The 18,883-nt window shown below is 41.3% G+C and overlaps 2 protein-coding genes across 2 annotated transcripts in view; one reads left to right on the top strand and one right to left on the bottom strand.

Moving 5' to 3' along the window:
* Positions 1 to 11,832, bottom strand: part of gtpbp1l (GTP binding protein 1, like) — a 41,502-nt gene extending 29,670 nt beyond the window's left edge. Inside the window, exons 1-5 of the mRNA XM_063198927.1 lie at positions 11,788 to 11,832; positions 11,250 to 11,438; positions 10,552 to 10,663; positions 8,023 to 8,203; positions 517 to 700 (exon numbers count right to left, since the gene is read on the bottom strand). Coding sequence (XP_063054997.1) covers positions 517 to 700; positions 8,023 to 8,203; positions 10,552 to 10,663; positions 11,250 to 11,429 — 657 coding nt within the window. The 5' untranslated portion in view covers positions 11,430 to 11,438; positions 11,788 to 11,832. The remainder of the gene's footprint in view (positions 1 to 516; positions 701 to 8,022; positions 8,204 to 10,551; positions 10,664 to 11,249; positions 11,439 to 11,787) is intronic.
* Positions 11,833 to 14,811: 2,979 nt separating this feature from the next.
* On the top strand, positions 14,812 to 18,347 carry LOC134449136 (galectin-2-like). Its single transcript, XM_063198939.1, has 4 exons — positions 14,812 to 14,980; positions 15,514 to 15,590; positions 17,190 to 17,349; positions 18,036 to 18,347. The coding sequence occupies exons 2-4, from the start codon at positions 15,514 to 15,516 to the stop codon at positions 18,180 to 18,182; spliced, it is 384 nt and encodes a 127-aa protein (XP_063055009.1). The 5' UTR covers positions 14,812 to 14,980; the 3' UTR covers positions 18,183 to 18,347.
* The last annotated feature ends 536 nt before the right edge of the window (positions 18,348 to 18,883 follow it).

The raw sequence follows: 18,883 nt of genomic DNA, 5'->3' as shown, positions 1-18,883 counted from the left end.
GTTTATAAGTTGCCTGTCCCAGCCATACTCAACCAAAGCCTCCTCCTTTGCTGCAGGGTGCTGAAGTCATAAATCTGAATAGTGCAGAATACCCCCTCTCCCTCCAAAAAAACAATCACACCGGCACAGCCACAGCCACTGCCAAGTACAGCTGGCTGCGGTGAACTTTGCAGAAAGTTTAGTTGGGTCGATGATGCAGTGAAGCAGGCCCACCAGGATAGGATAGGTCATCAGGTAAAGTCTCCAATTTAAAACATGAAGGCCAATTCGAAACAACACCTTTTTATCAATGACGCATTTTACAACACCCAAATTAGTTTTTCTGACTCAATTATTTCTTATTACAGGCGTGATTTGATTTTGCTCTGAACAAGGAGGCAAAAAGTAAAGCTTTTGAAACCATTTGAAATCCAATCCAAAACGGTCTACCATTCCTTCTAGGCCAAATCTCAAGTTTCCACGCCAAATGTCAGAGACTTATCCCATACACTGTACCAATGCTATCGGGTGCCCCACCTGGCCATGCTGGTCGAAGCCCAGGATGTCGTTGCCCACGCTGCTGGTGCGCCCGCTCTCCATCTCGTGCTTGTGGCGGAAGAGCTTCTGGCGGGCAAAGCCACGGCCGTTGTCCAGCTCACCGTGCGTGAGCACTCCCAGTAACGTGCTCTTGCCCGCGTCCACGTTGCCCACCACTGCCACCCTGGGATGGGGGGGGGAGAGAGAGAGAGAGAGAGAGAGAGAGAGAGAGAGAGAGAGAGAGAGAGAGAGAGAGAGAGAGAGAGAGAATTCATTAGCAATCACAAGGAAACCGCTGTTCAGCATCTGCTCTGACTAGCCAAGAATGCCTAGTATCTGTGTCAGACACTAAGACGTCATTCATTCATGCTTCTCCATTTCATATGCTTGACATATGCGCACGCACGAACACATGCAGGCACATGCAAAATATGGGATTACGTGCCTTGGACAATGACACTTAAACCATGGATTAATATGCAAGGACACACATTCTTCCTTACAGTAAGATGCATTCTTGCAACCCTCTGAACCATTAGGCCAAGTCTGCTCAACACCACATTTCACTACACTCACTGCAACTTTTTCTCCCTTTGAAACGGACAAAAAAAGTTTTAAAAAACAAAGAACGACAAAGAGGGGAAAAAGTGCACACAGACAGCATTCAGAGATAGAAAGTGAACACAGCAGCTTGACACTTGGCGACAGAGTGGGACGAGAGGGGCAGCACCAAAGAACAACAGAGGGACGTCTGAGCTGAAGACCTCTCACAAGAGACACAGACCAGTAACACAAAGAGAAAAAGACGGGGAAAAAATGGGAGTGGACCACAGCACAGAGGCAGAAACGTGAACTCCAGAGAAGGGAATTGGATTGAGGGGCCATGGGACACTGACAAAGAAAAAAAAGTGACAGGCTGATGGACAGATTGACAAAAGGGAGGAGAGGTGGAAACATGACAAGTGGGATCAAGGAACGCTACTGCCCTCTTCTGTCCTCCTGTACCATGTCCACAACTGAAGAGTTGCTTCCAAAGGGCCAACATGGGCATTGGCATTTCACATTTCACATTGATGGACAAAATCCACTCAGATTTACAAAAAAATAGGGTTGGCTCATTTTGAGACATGCCCTGTACTGAGGTCAATGACCCATGGGAGCAACAGAGGTGAGGGAGAACTCTTCATGGAGCACACAGAGAATAATCTGTGCAAGAAACATATAACACCATTAGTAGGGCCCTATGATTTCCGCGATACGGAAAACACAGACAGAATCACGGAATGTGGACATTAAAACGGAATTTGGTTATAAACGCGGAATTGCATGGAATTTGCTAATTTCTTATGATAATATTAAAAATCCACTATTTTCGTCATCATTTATCAGTCTAAAGACATGTCAACCACAAAATGTGGTCACAGTATGTGGCCCACGCGAGGTAATGCGCAAAAGTTCTATGCGGCATAGATCTATATCAGCACATGAACGCATCCGTCTCCCGCGCTTAATTTCCGATTGTCTCCCATCCTAACACTGGCCCGTCAGTGCAGTGAAGAAATCTTAAAAACTCAACATGTCAAGAGAAGGCAAAGTTTGTCTAGTAAACAGGTCAGGAATAATTGCGTTTGTTCTGTCCATCTGTTAGGACACATGCGATGAGACACAGAAAGGACGGATGGCTGGCTCTCCACTACGATTTAATAAACATTGAAATCATCCCATGCGAGGTATGAATTTGGAGTGTGTTACAACGGATGTGACCGTTGAAAAATAAAAAGTGATCAGGCAGGCAATGCTTTGATCATGGGTTGTTAACTTTGTTGGCCATGAAGCATAGTGACCAAAACTTTGAAAACAGTCAAGTAATCCTCAGAGGAAAAGGTCCGTCTTTGAAAACATGTGTTTGTGTGAAACGGGAGACTGTAGCTTTGCAAGGCAATTTAATGCCTGGATAAAACTTGACCAAAAATTACTGTAATGTAGCTGCACACTGCAATAAAGCCAAATAGTGGGGTCGTAGGCATGTGCATTTCTTCTCAGTCATTTCAAATTGGTGTTAAAGTTTGGTTTTCACTTCCAAGTTGAAGTGTAGGGTCTATAGAACAATTTGAGTTCGAGTGTCAAACACACAGATAACAAAATGGCCTGCTGGGGGCGCTCTAAAATGTATAAACTGCTATAAGTTTTGATTAGTTTAACCAAATGTAACATATGAGGTATGTATGGATTCAGCATTAAGAGGAGAAACTGGTGAGCTAAGTATTTGGTCACCAGATTAAAGACACACTATGTAATAAACACACTTTTAGCCCATGGACAGCAAAATTCAGGGTTTTTTTTAAAGATAAAGGGCGGAAATGCCCCCAAAGTTGCAATGAAACATAATTTATTGTTTCAAGCTATTGTAAATAAAGCCTGGGATACCATTCAACTTGATTTGTTCAGAATATCCCTGAAGCACAAAGATATCTACGTAGTATACCTATACGCAAATATGGCTGCATAAAGCCTATGTCATACTTAGCACCCAACTTGCAACTTTGAGTTTATGAATTTAGGAGCATGAGTATCAGCTTTTTTCAATCAAGCCATACTCTATTAACACATAAAATCACAAAAAAATTATATCCGGAAGAAAATCAATCAATAGTATTATTATTATTATTATTATTATTATTATTATTATTATTATTATTAAAACTGCATTTCCGGAGAGACAATGCTACTAGTATGCTTGCGGCTTCTGCACACACACACACATACATACAGAGCTCTCCTATACACACACAGAAACACGAGGGAAAGAGATAGAGCTCTGTGTGTGTGTGTGTGTGTGTTTGTGTGCTGGCACGTGCATGTATGGAGATGCTTCAGGTGCCTTTCAGCAATGGGTGGGTAGGGAGAGGTAAGGGTGGGATTCAAACCTGCAACCCTCTGACAGACCAACACCTGATACCCAGTAGGCCACTCCCACTTACTGTATAGAGTGGCCACAGCAGCATATTAGGCCACGGTTGTCCAGGTTCTACAAGGCTGCATGTGTGAGTGTATGAATGAAGATTCTAAAGGTGACAGTTTGGCAGTCAATAGCTGAGTAATATGTGCAGCCTAATCTCCAAAAGTTTTACAAGTTGTCAAATGATATTGACACACAAATGGCATAATCATGATCTTCATGTCAAAGCTGAGATCACTTTTCTAGGTCAAATGGTTCAGTCAAAAAGTGGACATATTCAGGCCTATGCGCTGAGCTGTTCACACATTTTTTCTAAAGCCTGGCTCAAACTACATGACTATCGCACCGATTCTCGGCTGAAAACCCCCCTTACGACAATCGCTGGAACGTTACCCCCCATGACCATCGCAAGCGATTGTCGGGAAAGATTTCCCCGTCGTGAGCGACGTTCTAATATAGAACTTTGGCAGCTCAAAGAGTCGCCGATCGCAAATCGTAGAAATCAAACAGTGTTTGATATTTGCGACTGGAAAAAGAACGTCGGGCATTGTCTCGGTGGCTGCGAGCAGCGACAAGATTGACAGTTGCGATTCTCTTCTAGTGTGCGGTGCACCCCGACGCCAAAATCGGACACACAATCGCTAGTCGTGTAGTTTGAGCCTGGCTTTAGTGAATGGGGTCACATCATGGGATTTTAAAACTGCTCTCTCTCAAACATTTTTGGCTAATGATCTTAACACAGTTTGTATTCAGAGACCTCTCTGACAATGCCTTTACCTAGTCGAAAGGTGAAGCGGTTTAATTTATTCTATTAAAAACCCCAGGACAGGTCACCTCTCACTCTAACTGCCACAGTTTGTGACATCATCATCTTGACCATTCTACCATTCATTTCAATGAGGGGAGAACAGAGAGAAAACTGAGGAAAACGAATCTGGTGAACGAATGAAAGCTTTCCCGCAAGCATACTAAATAATAAACTGTCGGACAACAATTAGTATGCTTGCTGGGGGCAGGCAGAGGCCTTTGGCAAGCATACTGAATAATACTATAGGACTATTTCATACATGGAAGACACAATCATCTGCTGTTATGAAGACATCTCTGTCATCTGGGAACTGTCCATTTGTTACCAGCACAGTTGACAGGAATAAAAAATCGTATTATCTGCATTTGCCAGAAATGCCTGCCAATCTGGTAACAAATGGACAGTTCCCAGATTTGGACTACACTACCAAAGATGCCGTTGCCAAAGATGTATTCCAACTAGAGGTGAAGTGCAGCTGTACTAGTACTTGTACAAATACACCTGCCAGATCTTGGTGCAAGTGCATGAAGGCAGAGTTACACGTGTGCACACGTCTGTGCAAGTGCACATGCAATTTCTAAGACTGACCACTGACTGTTATTGTGTCTGTTCTCTGTCTCTGTGTTATTGTAGAGTGGAGTATTGGGATAAATGTTAGCCATATGTCTTCTGTTTGTTTTTGAATGTCGGAAAAACTGTTGTTCCTCATAGTATATCATCATCATTATCCTTATCATTATTATTATTATCATTATGATTATTATTATTATTATTATTACTATTATTATTATTATTATTATTGATTTACTTTCTTTTAGATATAAAGTTTTTGTGAATAAAATGATGGCTTGATTGAAAAAAAGTTGTTACTCATGATCCTAAATTCATAAACTCAAAGTTGCAAGTTGGGTGCTAAGTATGACATAGGCTTTATGCTGTCATATTTGTGTATAGGTATCCTAAGTATCTGTGTGCTTCAGGGATATTCTGAACAAATCAACTTAAGTGATAACCCAGGCTTTATTTACAATAGCTTGTAACAATAAATGATGTTTCATTGCAACTTTGAGGGCATTTCCACCCTTTATCTTAAAAAAGCCCAGATTTTGCTGTCCATTGGCTAAAAGTGTGTTTATTACATAGTGTTTCTTTAATCTGGTAACCGAATACTTAGCTCACCGGTTTCACCTCTTCATGCTGAATCCATACATACCTCATATGTTAAATTTGGTTTATATAATCAAAAGTTATAGCAGTTTATATATTTTAGAGCGCCCCCCGCAGGCCATTTTGTTATCTGTGTGTTTGACACTCGAACTCAAATTGTTCCATAGACCCTAAACTTCAACTTGGAAGTGAAAACCAAACTTTAACACCAATTTGAAATGACTGAGCCTAATACGATCCCACTAAAACTTATTCGAGAGAAACTGATGCAGCCCCAGACCAGCCCGGTGAGATCCCCTCTCGTTGGGTGTGTATATTCTAGAGTATATGCGCATGCACATTTCAACTACCGTATTAACTGGAATGTTTTTGAGGGTTGATATTACAAAAATTCAATAGGTAATTTTACTTCTCTTTTCTGAACCTTCCATTCAACCTCGAGTGGCTGGCTCTGGCAGCCACTTTTGGGGGGGTGAGAGGTGAAAATAAGCACGGAAATGTAAAAAAAAATCCCATAAGGCAAAAAATTAATAAGAAAAAACGGAATTTGAGAAAAATTAAAACGGATTTCATAGGGCCCTACATTAGACTAGAGTGCCAATAGGATTTGAACCTATTTAGCAGAGATTTAACTGATGTTAATTACAGTGTACACACTACATTTGAATGCTGGCTTTGTCCTGAGTTTAACTACACACATTGATTATTGTTTTCATAAATTGGAAGTGTGATGTAGCACATTAACCCCAGAGTCACCAGCACAAGATGGTTGTTACTAAAATAGTCATGACAAAGTTGTAATCAGTTACTTACATTGATACTGTCCCATTTTTGGAAATAAGCTCATATTACACCTCATCTTGCACTTTCAACCGTTCTCTGAGTATGGCAGTGCAAATTTTACCTCCATGTTAGCAATTAACATTGAGTCCTATGAGACCAGCTGGCGGCTAACTGGTCTCATAGGAGTCAATGTTAACTGCTAGCTTGGAGGTAAAATTTGCACTGCCCTACTAAGAGAACGGTTGAAAGTACAGGAGAAAGGTAAAACTCAATTATTTAACTCAAGGGGCTGTGTAATATGAGCTCGTTTCCAAAAATGCTACTAATGTCATAGAAGTATTCATTCTCATAGATCAAGATGAGTTTTGATCAGGATGAGTTTTTTTCAGGAGTGAATTAGCCTGCCGGCAGAACTGCTGTAGCTGTACTGCGAGGTTTTACATTTGTCAGCCGTGACTATTTTGCCATATGCCTACCAGTAAACACAATGCATATACGCATGCTGAGTGTAAATCAATTTGTTAATTAGGGAAACTGCTGATCTGACTTCAGCGAGATTGTGTTTTATCTTCATTGGTCTGTAGCACAAAGACTTGCAGACACATGGACATACAGACACAAACACAAGCAAATGAATATGCCTCTAATTGTTGTCTTTTAGTTAACTGAACAGTGCCATCTTGTGGAATCCAATCAGAGGCACCACTCTGGTAAAATAAGAGATGGCAGTTGTTGTTTTTGACGATAGACTGCACAAGAAGACTCTTTAGGTTACAAGCACCTCCGCCCCCCATCAAAAAAGGTCTTAAAATGAGCAAATTTTAAGCATCACATGTGATTGCGGGGCGGATGAGGTAGTCACGCACGCAAGTGTCCTTACCATTTTTTGTGCACGCCTGTCAACGCCAACCTCCGCAACCCATCACCACGACCAAATACCAGACCCTCGGACACAGAGGCTTCGGCATCCCTGCGCCCTTTGGAACTTCCCCCTAGCAATCTGTGACTCTTTAGTCATAGGGGTAACATGGAAGTTCCCCAGTGCTCGCATCGTATTACTCTTTATAACATGGCAGTTCCCAGTCGTGTTGTGTTGCACTCAAATAGACTTCTCACATAACCAGTCACTTCATAACAACGAGAATTGCAATCCAAACAAAATTGTCAACTGAACTTATTACCGTGGTACTACACCTTCATCAGGTAAAAGAAAAGGGTGTTGAAGATCTAGGACCATAACGTCATGTGTAATGAAAACAGCGAAATGGTCAGTGTGCAGGGTTTGTTTTTTTCAAACTATCCCTACTAAACAAAAGGGTCCTTGTTGGTGTCCCTCACCACTCCAGGAAGTCTGCGTCTCCTACGCATTGCCGTATCAGATAGTCGCGCATGTGTCCTTGTGCCTCCACTGACTCCTATCTCTACTTAACCATTTTGCGAATGCCCCATTCCGAAATGATCAAATGACCAATATGACTTTCTGAAAACAGTTTTTTTTTTTAACCCTTACCTGACTTCCAGAAAGTCTGCGTCTCCTACGAGTGGCCCTATCAGGTAGTCGCGCATGTGTCCCTGCGTCTCCACTGACATCTATCTTGACTTGATCACTTTGCGAATGCCCCATTCCGAAATTATCAAATGACCAATACGACTTTCTGAAAACAGGTTTTTTTTAACCCTTACCTGACTTCCAGAAAGTCTGTGTCTCCTACGAGTGGCCCTATCAGGTAGTCACGCATGTGTCCCTGCGTCTCCACTGACATCTAAACAGTTTTTTTTTAACCCTTACCTGACTTCCAGGAAGTCTTGGTCTCCTACACGGCGCCGTATCAGGTAGTCGCGCATGTGTCCCTGCGTCTCCGCCCGCTCCCGCAGCAGGATGAGGTCGGCCTCGATCTGCTCGCAGAGTGACTGCACCGTGGCCACCGACGCCTCCATGTCCTGCTCATTCAGACCATAGTCACCGCCATCTGACAGAGAGACAGAGAGAGACAGAGAGAGAGAGAGAGAGAGAGAGAGAGAGAGAGAGAGAGAGAGAGAGAGAGAGAGAGAGGAGTGCTGAGTGCTATTTATTTCTATGTCACTACATGTCTTTTTTCCTGTAATACCCTTGCGGTCCAAACTTTGGCGTTGGACTCAAAATATGGACTCAAGGGACTACATGTCGTTATTCACCAGAGCTTGTTATGAATGTCCCGAACGAATAACCGTCTACCACCTTCGCTAAAGAATGATCAAGCACACACCTGAGAAAGGGGGTCTTCCAGAGAACAGGTTTATCCGCTTACCACAGCACAGGTATGTGTTAACAGCGGTTAGCTAATAGACAAGCCCTGTGCTTTGTTTCGCCAGGATGATGTGCCGATTATACTCGGGATGTAAAAATTAAGGCGCTTATCACCATTAGATTAATTAATATTTAAATATTGATTCATTTTTTTAAATCGTCATTAGTTTCCCAACATATAGCCCCATATAATTTGAGGATTTAGAGCCAGTGGGGTGTAAGTGGCATTTTTGGGGAGAAGAAAAAAAAGAGTTCAATATGGCAAATTAAAAGGTCTGTGTCCAAGGTCTGTACCAAAAATGTCCCAGTTACACCTACGCTAGCTGTAATGCATGTCCAATTTACCCCTACACTAGGCCTACACTAAAGTGAAATGCATTATGACAAGGGAACTGGAAATTAACTGCTTGAAGCCTTGAAGCCATTTTTGGAAAAAGCTACTGTCAGCCTATGAAAAAACAAAATCTCCGCCTCTGAAGCACATTAAAACATTAAATAAAAAATTGTATTTAAAAGCTAAGATGCTCATCTTGCATTACTCCTTGTTCATTGCACTACACAGCATCCTGCTTATAGGTTTAGCTCTCTTGAAATTCAAAATCATTAAAGAAATGACTCAAGGAAGCCATAAAAGTTACGATTAATCGCAATTTACTATGGAATTTCCAAGATGAATCGCAATAAAAGTTATACAAGTCATTAAACAAAACAAAAGTTAATCGCTTGACGGGCCTACATTACCATTTTATTATTGTTAATAGACTATGGAATGTGTGAAACAAGAGAAGTAGTTCTAGCAATCCGTTGGGGACTCTTTCGAAGAGTTATGTGGCATGTCATGGAGTCTGACAGCAGCCATGGAGCTGTCAGAGGCTACAGGAGCTGTTCGCTATCTGGGTCAAGTGGGCTTTTTTTGTTTAAATCAGCCAACGTATACACAAACATATTGAAGAGAATGGTTCAATATTACAGATATCATTGAATTATTCTCTACTGCGGGAAGATAACATCTGATATCAGCGTAACTGGGTGTTGATACAAAATCCACAAGAAGGCCCCTTGACCTGCCAATTTATATGTTACATTTCACAGCCTGAGATGAATTATGACGCCTACATAAAAAAACCCTCATGATAGATACTCAAGCAACAACCACAACCGGTCAATAACGGATTAAAATGAGCACAAGAAAATTGGCTGAAGAAATGCCATCCAATTACAATTGCGTTGAACTGCTTCATGAGAGGTTTGGGTTGGGGGTGGGGGGTATAGCGGCGCTGTGGCACTGTATGAGTCCACTGTGAAAGGGACCAAACAGAAGCAAAAAAAAGGGCTCACAGTCACAGGTTGCCCTCTGACCTTTGTCTCTGACAGCTGGGGCGGGGGTGGGGGGGGGGGGGGGGGGGGTGCAGACATGGTTGGTTGGGGTGGGGGGGTGGCACGGGGGTGACAGAGGTGAGAGAGTATTGCTTATGGGTGCAAAACGTGTGGTCACACTAGGCTATAATAACAAAGTATCCCCTGGGCGCAGGCACAACTAAGGTGAACTGCACTGCACTACACACAGACACACATAACAGAGCCCAGAGAACCCACAGCATAATGGCACAATTACACTGTAGGGGGATTTGGCAAAATGCCACCATCAAAACACAGTTGTGACAGGAGAGGTTCATACAGAATACAAATGAAAGTAAATGCCACCAAGAATGACATTTTCAGAGGAGAACTCAACTGTGTGGGCGCCTGTTGTTTAAAAATATGCATAATTATGGAATGTTTTAAGCCAGGTCTTCAAACAAACAAAAAACAAACACAAAATATAAGAAGGGATTTGCATGTTACAATTTCAAGAAGAAGAAAAAAACAGCTGTCTGTAGGCAACCAAGATTGAAGCAGGTAAACAGGATATGCACCGCTAGTAGCCTATTGCATTTCATCAAATCAAATGTCAAATATTGTTGTGACTGGAAATGAGTAGCAACAGTTAATAATCACTCAACAGTTCTGACAGACGTGACTAACACTGACCAGAGCCCATGCCAACCACGTAGATGGTCTCCCCGCAGCCCTCATCCATCCGTTCCCTCATCTGCCGTAATAACGCATCATACTGCTCTCCTGTTGGGCTCACCAGCACCATCTGGAGAAAAACAACAGAAAGCAAAACAAAAGCCGTCTGTTAAGACTGTACACGTTGATGGAAATAGGCTATAAATGATACTTGTATACATTTCAGCGCCGACAAGACGAGGAAGGTGACTTGAAGGCACGCGCGCTAAGAGTTTTGCACCTGTTTAGGGATGTTCGAATTCGACACGTCAAATGTATGGGGATGAAAAGTATGACACTTCAGGGGGGAAAAAACATTGAGCTAGCTAGATTGAAATGGAAAGCGATCATTTAAATTCAAATACATATAGATAAGCAAAGAAACCAATGTCACGTTGAGTCCACAGATGAGGGCATGCCTCAACATAATCCTGGTGGTACTTTTTAGTTAAACATATGTTGACATGGCCAGCTACGTGTCATTCAATGAATGAACTGACGGGCTAGCTCAAGAGCTAGGTCACATTACTGCATTTATGCGCAACCCTACTGTACAACAAACCGATACTGTTGGCAACACATATTACAGTGGCGTACAAACGAATAATGACATGCTTAATTCATAATAAACTAGCTTTGACGGGAAAGGCCAAAATAAAGGAGATAAGAGGGCCTACCTTGCTAGTGAGATCCAAATGATCCTCGGACTTGCCATTGAGAGTCTCGCCGTCATCACAGCTGTCCCCTCCGGAGAGGTCATCATCGGCGCCCCGGTCTGGAGCAAACATACAGGCAGGTACAACAGCATCTGCTACCGATATTGGACTCGGACTTAAACTTGACTCCGTCGCCGCCATTCCTAAAACCTGATTAGAAAGACATTAAGAACACGAGACAATTTAGTGGAATGCGCTTACAAATAGTTGCATTTTTGCACTGGTTCATACAGCTAAACAGCTAGCTGGCTAACAGCATTTAGCCAAACAGTTCAACATAAACGAAACGAAGTAGCCATGCTAAACAAGCTAGGCAAACAGATACCCAGGGTAAGTTTGTAAACTTTGTACTATATTTCCACACTCTTGTTTCATGCAACCGAGGTACATGTTGCATATTTGCATATGACACAGGAGCACTGGCATCTTTACATTGACGAAATGTCATAGACAGAATATCAAAACATTGCAACTTCAAACCTGTTTTCAAAACACATACCAGATGGGTCGTTGCGTGGACTTGCTTGTGTGTGCTACTGTCCCAGATTCGACAATGTAAACGCACACGCCCCCCTCATGAATAATCCATGCAGTGTGTAGAAATGTGCCCACTCAGGCCTAAATCCTCTCTGCCTACACCTTGTCATTTATGATAGCCTATTGACCAAAGACTGCATGCCTAATTGTGACTGCACAGTAATTTAAACTTGTTGGACACAAAATAGCTGTTACTGTTTGACACAAAATTGTAGGCTATAGACTGAGGGACTAGGGGACAACATTTTATCCTCTCCAGTCAGACCCTCTGCCAAGCCCACTGTGACTAGGCCTGCTAAAAATAAATTTTGGCTAGTGTTTAGTGTAGCCTATCATGTGGCAGCTTGGGTTCAGCCCACTTGTTTGTTTACCTCGAGAACCTCTGGATGCTGTTCTGAAAATGTTTGGGCAGCGTTTTATATTATGGGGATCTGTGAAGCAGAATCCAACATTTTTATTTCCCCAAGTGTACTCCAACGTGCACGTGGAGCAGCAATATTTTCTTGCTCTCAATTCCTGTGGCCCCAAAGGGCCCGGGACATCATATCCAGGGGCGGCGCTATAGGGGTGGGGCATAGGCCATATAGGGGGCCCTATCAGTGTTTTTCCCTTAGGCCCTGTGTGCAATTGTTCCGCCTCTGATCCCACCAAAGTGCCAGAAATCCCATCTCTAATAGGCTACTGCTGCTTTTTCAAAATCGGGGTGTTGTCCTGGGCCCAGTTAGCAAGGGGGCCCAATTGGGTTCTCATCACATGATATATATGGGGTCAGGGGCCCTTTTACTTGATTTTGTCCCGGGCCTGGCCAAAACTGTCAGCGGCCCTGAATTCACACCATTCTGTGTTTGTGAAATTACACAATAGCTGCAAACAGATTTACTTGTCTCTTTTGTACAGATCAGTGCAAGGGTGCTGACACAAGTCACTGTTTTTTATTCATGAGCCCAAACTCACTAGTTCTCATTCTATATGTAGCTGCCGGAAAGCTCTGCTGCCACAGCTACTCCCTGCGTTGTGTTCCGGTGTGTGATAAAGAGATGCTGACGGCGTTCCTTCTTCAAGCAATTTATTCTCTCTTCAAAATTAAATACCAGAGCACAAATGTGAGTAAGCACTTTATACACACTGTCCAGCAAGCCTCTCCCAGCTCAGCTGAATTGTGAGTCAATTGTAAAACAAAATACAGTATAATTTAAAACTACCGGTAGTACAAATTAAAATCTTGCATTAAATTAATGCTCTGTAGGCCCTGTATCAGAATGTACTCACGCAGAACCATGTCACATTGAAGACATTTGAGTGAAGTATAATAGTGCACTTTGGAAATGGACAATAGCAATATATACACAAGTATATGTACAAAATACACTTTCAGTAAGTTCACCATTAGAACACGATAATTTTTACCTCTAAATACAATTCTTGACAATACACTTATACAAACTGTAGGCCTACTTTCAGGCAGCCCACTTTCGCCTAACATCTTCACAGTCCACTTAAAGTATGTTTGCTTAAGTTCACTTTCTTTGAGAGCAACTTAATTACATTTCATTTTAAGTGCAAACATACTTTTGCTTAGCACAAAAATATTAGTGCAGTTTTAATATGCACAAGTACACTTCTGTTGGGTTTCTATTATACTCAACTGTTCTACTTTACTGTACTCAACTGTACTTTCTTAACCTAGGAACAGATTTTTAGATTTTTAGCACCCTAAAATATGTATTCTTAAATCTGGAATTTTAATTGGAGTTTGGTAGGTACCTGTTCCAATGGTGTTTTTATGTATTTTTATGGTATATGTAAAGAGATTAAAATGTATCCTGTTTTCAAAACATTAGCATACACATGTGTAGGCCTAATGAAGGCCTAAGTTGGCCCCTACTGGAAGCCCCTTTGTGTTTCGTGTGGTTCTCACGGCACAAAGACAAATAGGAAATGGACATTCCATCTTTGATTAATTCGCAGTGAATAAGAAAGTTGATGACAAATGCAGAACTGATGATCCCCATGGCCAGTTATGACCAGACTGCCTTTTTGATGACCCCAGAACAGTTTGCAGCGAAGGAACAGGAAGATTGTTTCATTTCTGTAGAGAAACAAACATTAGGAGGAACGAGTTAATGCTGATGCGGACACTTCTGCTATCTTTAGTCTTCTGTGAAATACATATCAGGGGTGCATTTCCTGAAACTGTTGGCTACTTTGTTGTTTGCCATGCAATTTTCCATTGGCAACAACTACACTTTCGAGAAACGCACCCCTGATCTGGGACCCAACTTCCGAGCATCAGGCAGCACACACTGCTCAAGACTGACAATTTAACTGCAGTTTAGGTAATTTAACTGCAGTTAACTGTGAATCTGAGCCCCTGTCCCAGACCCATAGCCCCTGTCAAACCTGCTAAATTTTCTCACAATGAGAACCAATTCAAAATAATGTCGTAACACTCAGTGTGAGTTTTTTTTTTAGTCTGAGAAGCAGTCTGACCAAATGCTATTGATAGCAGCAGTCATTATTAGGACAGTGGTAAAGAGATGACATGAAATAGACTATATCATTTATTCTAACTCTTCTCTGGAACATTGCAAATAGTCTCAAATTGTTTACGTATTCTAATTCATCCACCACAGTGTTGGCCATGAAAAGTAATATTGACTGTGAAGGGCATTTCGCAGCTGGGAATGAAGCCTCTGAGGTACCAAACTGATGGAGGCTCTGACCACTACAGCCAGAGAACCAGGCCTGTTAGCAAGGACTCACAGACAGACACGACTGGACAACCTGCATCCTGCCTGGTTCCTACTACATACAGAAATATTGTGCTTTTGGTAGAGATCCGCAATTTTCAAATGTCAATGGTTTTCGCTTCTGCCGGTCACATTCACAACCACAGCTCTAGTTTAATTATCTTTCCTATTTTTAAGGAGGAATATGAGGAAGTTTTGTGAACTCAATGTCTACATCCTTTTCAGGTCAAAAAGCAGTGTGTTTCATAACAGGCCTGTGCGCTGCAAGCAATCCCAATTGGTCAAAGTCATGAGACAGTGTGGGCTAATGTACGCTATAAAGGACAGTGCAACAGAGAAGACAACCCCACACCCAAAAAAACATCATCACACAGAAGGGGAGCAGCACCACTGAAAAGAGTCAAGGTAAATGCATTTTTCATTCAAGAAACTTAGGCCTCCTACTGCTGACCAGCACCAGTACCATTTAAAACTACTACTACTTCTACTTCTGCTACTTCTATTACAACACCTATAATGATGACATTTACAGTTGCGCAATGCAAGGACAAATGACTATTGACAATATTACAATAAGATAGTAGTGCAGATACTAAAAAGCCAACTCTTCACTTGGGAGTGCTGGTCGTCAAGGAGTGCTACTTCACTTTTTTCTGCCAAGCAGGTGCACTTCGGCTCAAGGAAAAAAGTCACTTTAAGATATGGCTAAACTGAACTTCAGTAGTGACTAAGTGGTTAAACTCTTGCCAAAGATTCCAAAGGCACACTGCTTGATAAAGTTAAAAAGCCTTTAATGAGATGGGCTGACGCGTTCCGACAAGTGTCTTCTTCAGAGCTCAGTAGTGCATTTATTTTCCTTTGAGAACCAAAGAAGTTGCATCTGGAACACCGTGTTTTGACTGAGGGTCAATGTACTTTCCCCTTTTACACCCGGACAGATGCTTACTGTGAAAAACATGTCCTTCAAGACCGGCCAGGAGATGAAGATCACGGGCAAAGCTACTTCAGCCACCGGGTAAGCGCACAGACACGATTAAAAAGTCATTGTCGGTCCTAATAAAATGTTTGAGAAGCGTTACTTGCAGCAGTGGAAAAAATAACTTAATATTGTAATTAAGTAAAAGTAAAATTACAGATTACTTTTGAATCTGTCAAATTTGAGTAAATGTAATTATATTCTATCATCCTTGGTTACTTATGTATACTGTAGACTGAATAACATTGGTGCTCTTCGGGCTCATTACAAAATAGGCCTACATTTTTCACTAATTTTAGATGGTTGCCAGATGTGAGTAATTATTTTATCCCAAAAAACACTAAATCTCACCCAATTTGACTAAATTATATTGATTTTTATGGCCATTAAAGGGGAACTTCTGCCAATTTCAATATGCTGTTGTATTGCTCACGCTACCCTTGACTTGACAGTATCTACCCGGTGATGCTGCATTTATCGGCTCAACCCTTTCCGAGACCTGAGCTATTCTAATGGGGGAAGATTTTGTTTACATTATAAACTTTCTTAACATAGGCCTACTCCAAATATTATATCGCTGTTTGCTTGTTGTCTGCTGATGTTGCATAACCATTTAGATTTTATTGGGAATGAATCGAGATGTTTGTTTGAAATGTAAACAAACTTTGCTCCCATTACAATGACCAGGATTTCGGAAAAGGCTGCAGAAAAAAAAAATTCTCAGGTACTGACAAGTCCATGGTAGTGTGAGCATTACAACTGCATGTCGAAATTGGCTTAAGTTATCCTTTAAGCTGCAGCAACATCTGCCAAATCCCCATTTTTACCGCAGACGGTTATCCTGAACAGCTCAACTGGAAAGAACACTGCCCAATCTGGCAACTCGAGTCTCAGGCTCTCAAATAGTCAGTCACACGCAAATGTAGCCAGTAGTAACACATTGAAACCAGCCATGAAAATGGACATATAGTAGTTGGTTTATTTGTGTTTTTAGTTTTTTATTAAAGTGCAGCAGGAAGCCATACTGCTGGATTATTTAACTGCCAAGGGCAAGGCACAGCCACATGTTGCACTCACTCCACCTCTGTGGATGAGAGTGACATGAGGGTCTTGTTAACACATAGGCAGGTAGTTTGAAAAGCGGATACTGGCTATGTTTACATGACGTTTTTAATTCCGAATTAATAATTTCGAATTCAATAGTTCAGTCGAGTTTGTGACGGAGTTGTGAAACATGATGTTTTCAAAGCGGAATTAAGCTTTATTCAGTATTGAATGGGTTAATTAAATGTCTCATGTAGCTATTGATCTATAGGGAGCTGAAACTCTTGTTTATGTGTAAAGAAGAAGACTGAATGGATGAATTTGCACAAAATAGGCCTATAAACAAGAGTCTAAGAGTTCATATCAAAGTATTTAAGGGGGGTATGTATGATGCGGGAGAGGTATGTCCTTGCAGGCTTTTTTATGAATTGAATGAATTGAATTTTATTTTATGAATTAATTGAACACAGAAAAATCCTCTTCTTCATCGTCTCTTTCCTTGTTCACACATGCTCTAACTCTAATCTCTATTCTATCTATTCTCTATTCTATTCTATTCTATTCTATTCTATTCTATTCTATTCTATATTTCAGATTCTCCATCAACATTGGCCACAGCGAGGACTCTTTGGCGCTGCATTTCAACCCTCGCTTCTCGCTTTCAACCATCGTTTGCAACTCCAAGAAGGGGGGTGCATGGGAGAGTGAAGCCAGAGACAGCTCCTTCCCCTTCCATGCCAATGAGGAGTTCAAGGTGAAATGATTTAGCCTAACACGACATTTGGCATACAAATATGTCACGAACCATACTGTACGTATCAACTGTATACTGTATGCAATATTTTGTCAAACTATGCAGTTTTGTGTGTTTATGTGAAAGAAAGAAAGAAAGTGTGATGAAGTGATCCGGACACTGGCCATTAGCTCCAAAAATATGAACTTAATTTCCTTTTACAAACGGCAATGTTTTGATCCAACAGTGGGATCTTCTACCTGAGGAGGATCCCACTGTTGCATCGAAACTTTGCTGTTTGTAAAAGGAAATAAAGTTTTTTTGGAACCAATGCCACTTCATCTCACTGTATACAACTTGGCACCTGGATAACTACTTTGTGGATGCACACCCCAACCTCCAAAAGAAAGAGAGAAAGAAAGAAAAAGAGAACGAAAGAAAGAACAGGAAGAAAGAAAACCCTTTGTGGTTTAGAACAAGAAACTGCACAGGAACCTTCTCACTTTTTGCTTTGGTTTGTGCTCACACTCAAAACAAAGGTTGTTTCCAATACGTGTATCTAATATGAATTGTGTCAATAGATTTTCTTTTTACATTACTATTAGCCTACTCGTAGAATTTCATAACAAAAAAATAGCAACTTTCAATGAGAAATGCAGAGAGTGCCATGTTCTAAACCTTAAAAAATTGTCTCTCCTCTCCAAAAGGTGAGCATTCAATTCAGCGGTGACTCCTTCAATATCAAGCTTCCCAATGGCCACAACATACGTTTCCCCAACCGATTTGGGGATTCTAAATTCAAGCACATTCACTTTCACGGGGACGTCAAGATCTACAGCTTGAAGATCAAATAGCCTAAGCCCACCGAGAACATCAGCCATTTTGATATCTAATGTTCACTTCCTCTTTCACAGGATTGATTTTTTTTTTATACCTGAAAGCAATCATATACGAACATTATGAATACAAAGATTGAATATCTATTCTGTGCTTACAATTAAAAATGGTATGAAAACAAATCCCTTTTTTTTCATTTATTTCATAAAATCTTAATTTCCAGCCCCGGAAATGCTCAAAAGGTACTGTTTGAGGCACTACACCCCACCAAATTTGCAAACTAAATTCTATTCACGTTCATAAATCTAGACAGTCGTGCCCAATACCTTTTTTACCTGAAGACACTCATCCTAAACAGTCCAATTGGGTTGGGAAAGCATCCAATTAATCCAAAGCTGTCTTTCTTTCTTTCTTTCTTTCTTTCTTTCTTTCTTTCTTTCTTTCTTTCTTTCTTTCTTTCTTACACCTATGAATCCCATGAGCTAATACACCACTTCTCATCTCCATATTTCATTTTGCCATGTATCAAGCTGCATTGGCATGTTTGAATGTAGTCGCTGTGTATGTTGGATGAACTGTGTGATCTTCCCTGACAGAGATCACCTTTAAACTATTGTAAGAAATCAACACATAACTACACCAAAATGGCCTCTCTTGCAAACCCCCAAGTTGTGTTCCGGGTGGTTCTCACGGCACAAACACAAATAGGAAATGGACA

Source organism: Engraulis encrasicolus, chromosome 1 (assembly GCF_034702125.1).
Source record: "Engraulis encrasicolus isolate BLACKSEA-1 chromosome 1, IST_EnEncr_1.0, whole genome shotgun sequence".
NCBI classification, from domain to species: Eukaryota; Metazoa; Chordata; class Actinopteri; order Clupeiformes; family Engraulidae; genus Engraulis; species Engraulis encrasicolus.
The sequence above is the reverse complement of the archived record's forward strand: the minus strand, read 5'-3'. Positions and strand labels throughout refer to the sequence as shown.